Below are 2529 nucleotides of genomic sequence, written 5' to 3'. Positions count from 1 at the left end.
GGGGGGAGGGAATGTGGGTGTGGCAGCGCTTGGAGCAGGGGCTCTGCCCTGCTGCCACTTACCTAGCTGGGGCGGGGAGGGGCAGGATGAGGACACAGCTCACTCCAGGCGGTAAGGGGCAAGTGGCAGCAGGGCATAGTCCCCACTCCCAGTGCTGCCACACCACTATCTCATGCCCTCCCCACTGCCTCGCAAGTGGTGGCAGGGCAGGGCCCCTGCTCCCAGGGCTGATCCGGGCACGGCAGCACTAGGAGCGGGGCTATGACCTGGTGCCTCCCAGAGCAAGCCACACCTGCATCACGCCCCCCTGCATGCCACCTGGGCAAGCAGCAGCAGGCAGAGCCCCTGTGGCTCCCTCCGCTGGGGCAGAGGCAGGCATAGCCAGGGGAGCCACAGGAGAAGCCCCCATGGCTACCCTGTCCGTACCCATCCCCCGCCCAGCCCAGCCTCCCAGCACTAAAGAAAAAAAGCCCCCCACTCATTAAATGCCAGAGCAGTGATTGGGGCCTCTGGGCACTCATGGCACAGCCCCCCTATGCAGCGTGGGGCAGTTGGGGGCAGCGGGGATTGCCCCCCCGCTTGGCACCCATGCGGCAGCTGTCGCATCGTGCAGATGCAGCATGGCTTGGCAGGGTGCTGTGCACTGCCTGGGATCTCGGGCGGCTGCAGCAGTCACCCAGAGCCCAGCAGCGCTCGGCCTCAGCTCTTAGGTAGCGTGCTACACCCTGCCAAGCCATGCTGCATCTGTGCCTTGGGGCAGCTGCAGCATAGGTGCCAAGCAGGGTGGTGCAATCCCCGCTGCCCTGCACTGCGTGGGAGGGCTGTGCCATGAGCACCCAAAGGCCCCAATCACCACTCCTGCTTTTGGTGAGTGCGGGGCTTTTTTTTCTGGTTTTTTTTTGTTAAAGTGCCAGGACTAGGCTGGGGCCAGGCAGGTAATGGGACGAGGCAGGGCAGCCGTGGGTGCTTCTCCCGTGGCTCCCCCAACTCAGAGAGAGTCATGCACAGTTGTAGGAGCCGTGGGAGAACCTGCAGCTGCCCAGCTGTGCTTGCCTCTTCCCAGTCTATCCGAATCACCGAATCTCTCCAAATCAGTACTGAATCTTCCAAAGCTGATTCAGCCGTACCAATTCAGGACAGTGATCCAAATCGAATCACTATCCTTCAAATCAGCTGAATCTGAATCAAATACTTCCCTATTCGCACAGGCCTACTAAATACATGCATCATAAAAGTGAAGAGAAAGATAAAGAAAAATGGGAGACTCTTGGGCACATTTCAGAGGACAATTTCATAATGTAATGAAAACATTACAGAAGACAACCCTCATCTTTAGGAAAACCATGCAACAGAGACAATCCTAAAATGTTTTTTCTTCTTCTGAAATATTACCAGCACATTTGAAAAATTCTCTACAATTCAAATTTAACAGCAGCATACATATAAATACATATCCAAACCCCTTACCTGGAACACACAAATAGGGAAGACAGGGTTCTCCAGACTGACATCCTTTTCTATTTACTTCACAAAGTTGATTGGCAGCACAAGGATTTGGGTTACATGGATGAGTCACATCTTCTACAATGTTACCCAAAGAACTTGGGCCTGAAAATGTAATTATAGATTAGGTATGGTGATTTGAATACTCTATTTTCTCATACACAGTATAGTCCAGAATATAATATACACCTTGTTTTTGAAAAGCAAAATGAAGGAAAAAAAGCTGTTCCAGATTTATGATTACATAAAGCAGGGACAGAGCCTAATCTTCAGTTGACTCACCCACCCTTTCCTGCTTAACTAAAGCTAAAACCCTAGCTGCTTCTAAAGACTGGTCTTCACGGGGTGGATGTATAATTCTGAGAAGAACTAAAGTCTCCAGAACTGTAACAGGTGGAGAGAGAGGGAGAGAGAGAGAGAGAGAGCAGAAAAAGCTAGCAAAACAGTACTATGCCACAGCTGCTGCCCTGTAGAGCAGGAATCAAAGCAGGGTGCTTTTATCTAGGGAAGAAAATCAGCTTCCCTGATTAATACAAGCACTCCAAGTTTTGGGAGAAGGGTGTAATTCTATGTTAGAAAATACAGTAATAACAAGGTCTATTAGTGGCATTATCCAACTTGACTAGGGGTGCACCGATAAAGATTTTTTTTGGCTGATACCAATGACCAAAAATCAGCCATATTGGCCAACGATGATCTGACAGCTGATTTACAGGAATGCAGCCTGGCAGCTTGAAGAGCAGCATCCAGCCATTAACTCTGTGGCGGGGAGAAGGGGTGTGGGGAGAGGCAGGAGACTGAAAGCCTCCACAGTGAGGAAGGGAGTAGGGCAGGGACAGGAACTGCCCAGTCAGGGCAGTGAATGTGACCCTGCCAAGAGTGGGGTGGAGCCACAGGTGGCTCATCCCGAGGGCATGGGGTGGAGCAGTCTCACACCCCACCCCAGCTGGGCATCACCCTGCCTGTGCCCCACTCCCTCCTTCCCTCACCATGGGGTCCTTGATCTACCCCCAACCCCCACCCCTT

General features: G+C 52.4%; 1 protein-coding gene across 2 annotated transcripts in view; it reads right to left on the bottom strand.

Annotated features, from left to right (window-relative positions):
* Positions 1-2529, bottom strand: part of RECK (reversion inducing cysteine rich protein with kazal motifs) — a 129669-nt gene that overhangs the window by 50735 nt on the left and 76405 nt on the right. For both annotated transcript variants that reach the window (XM_019509153.1, XM_019509152.1), the window contains exon 12: positions 1468-1608. In XM_019509153.1, coding sequence (XP_019364698.1) covers positions 1468-1608 — 141 coding nt within the window. The remainder of the gene's footprint in view (positions 1-1467; positions 1609-2529) is intronic.

This window comes from Gavialis gangeticus, unplaced genomic scaffold (assembly GCF_001723915.1).
Source record: "Gavialis gangeticus isolate Ggan-Ray unplaced genomic scaffold, GavGan_comp1, whole genome shotgun sequence".
NCBI classification, from domain to species: domain Eukaryota; kingdom Metazoa; phylum Chordata; order Crocodylia; family Gavialidae; genus Gavialis; species Gavialis gangeticus.
Note: the sequence above shows the minus strand (reverse complement) of the source record. Positions and strands in the feature narration are given on the sequence as shown.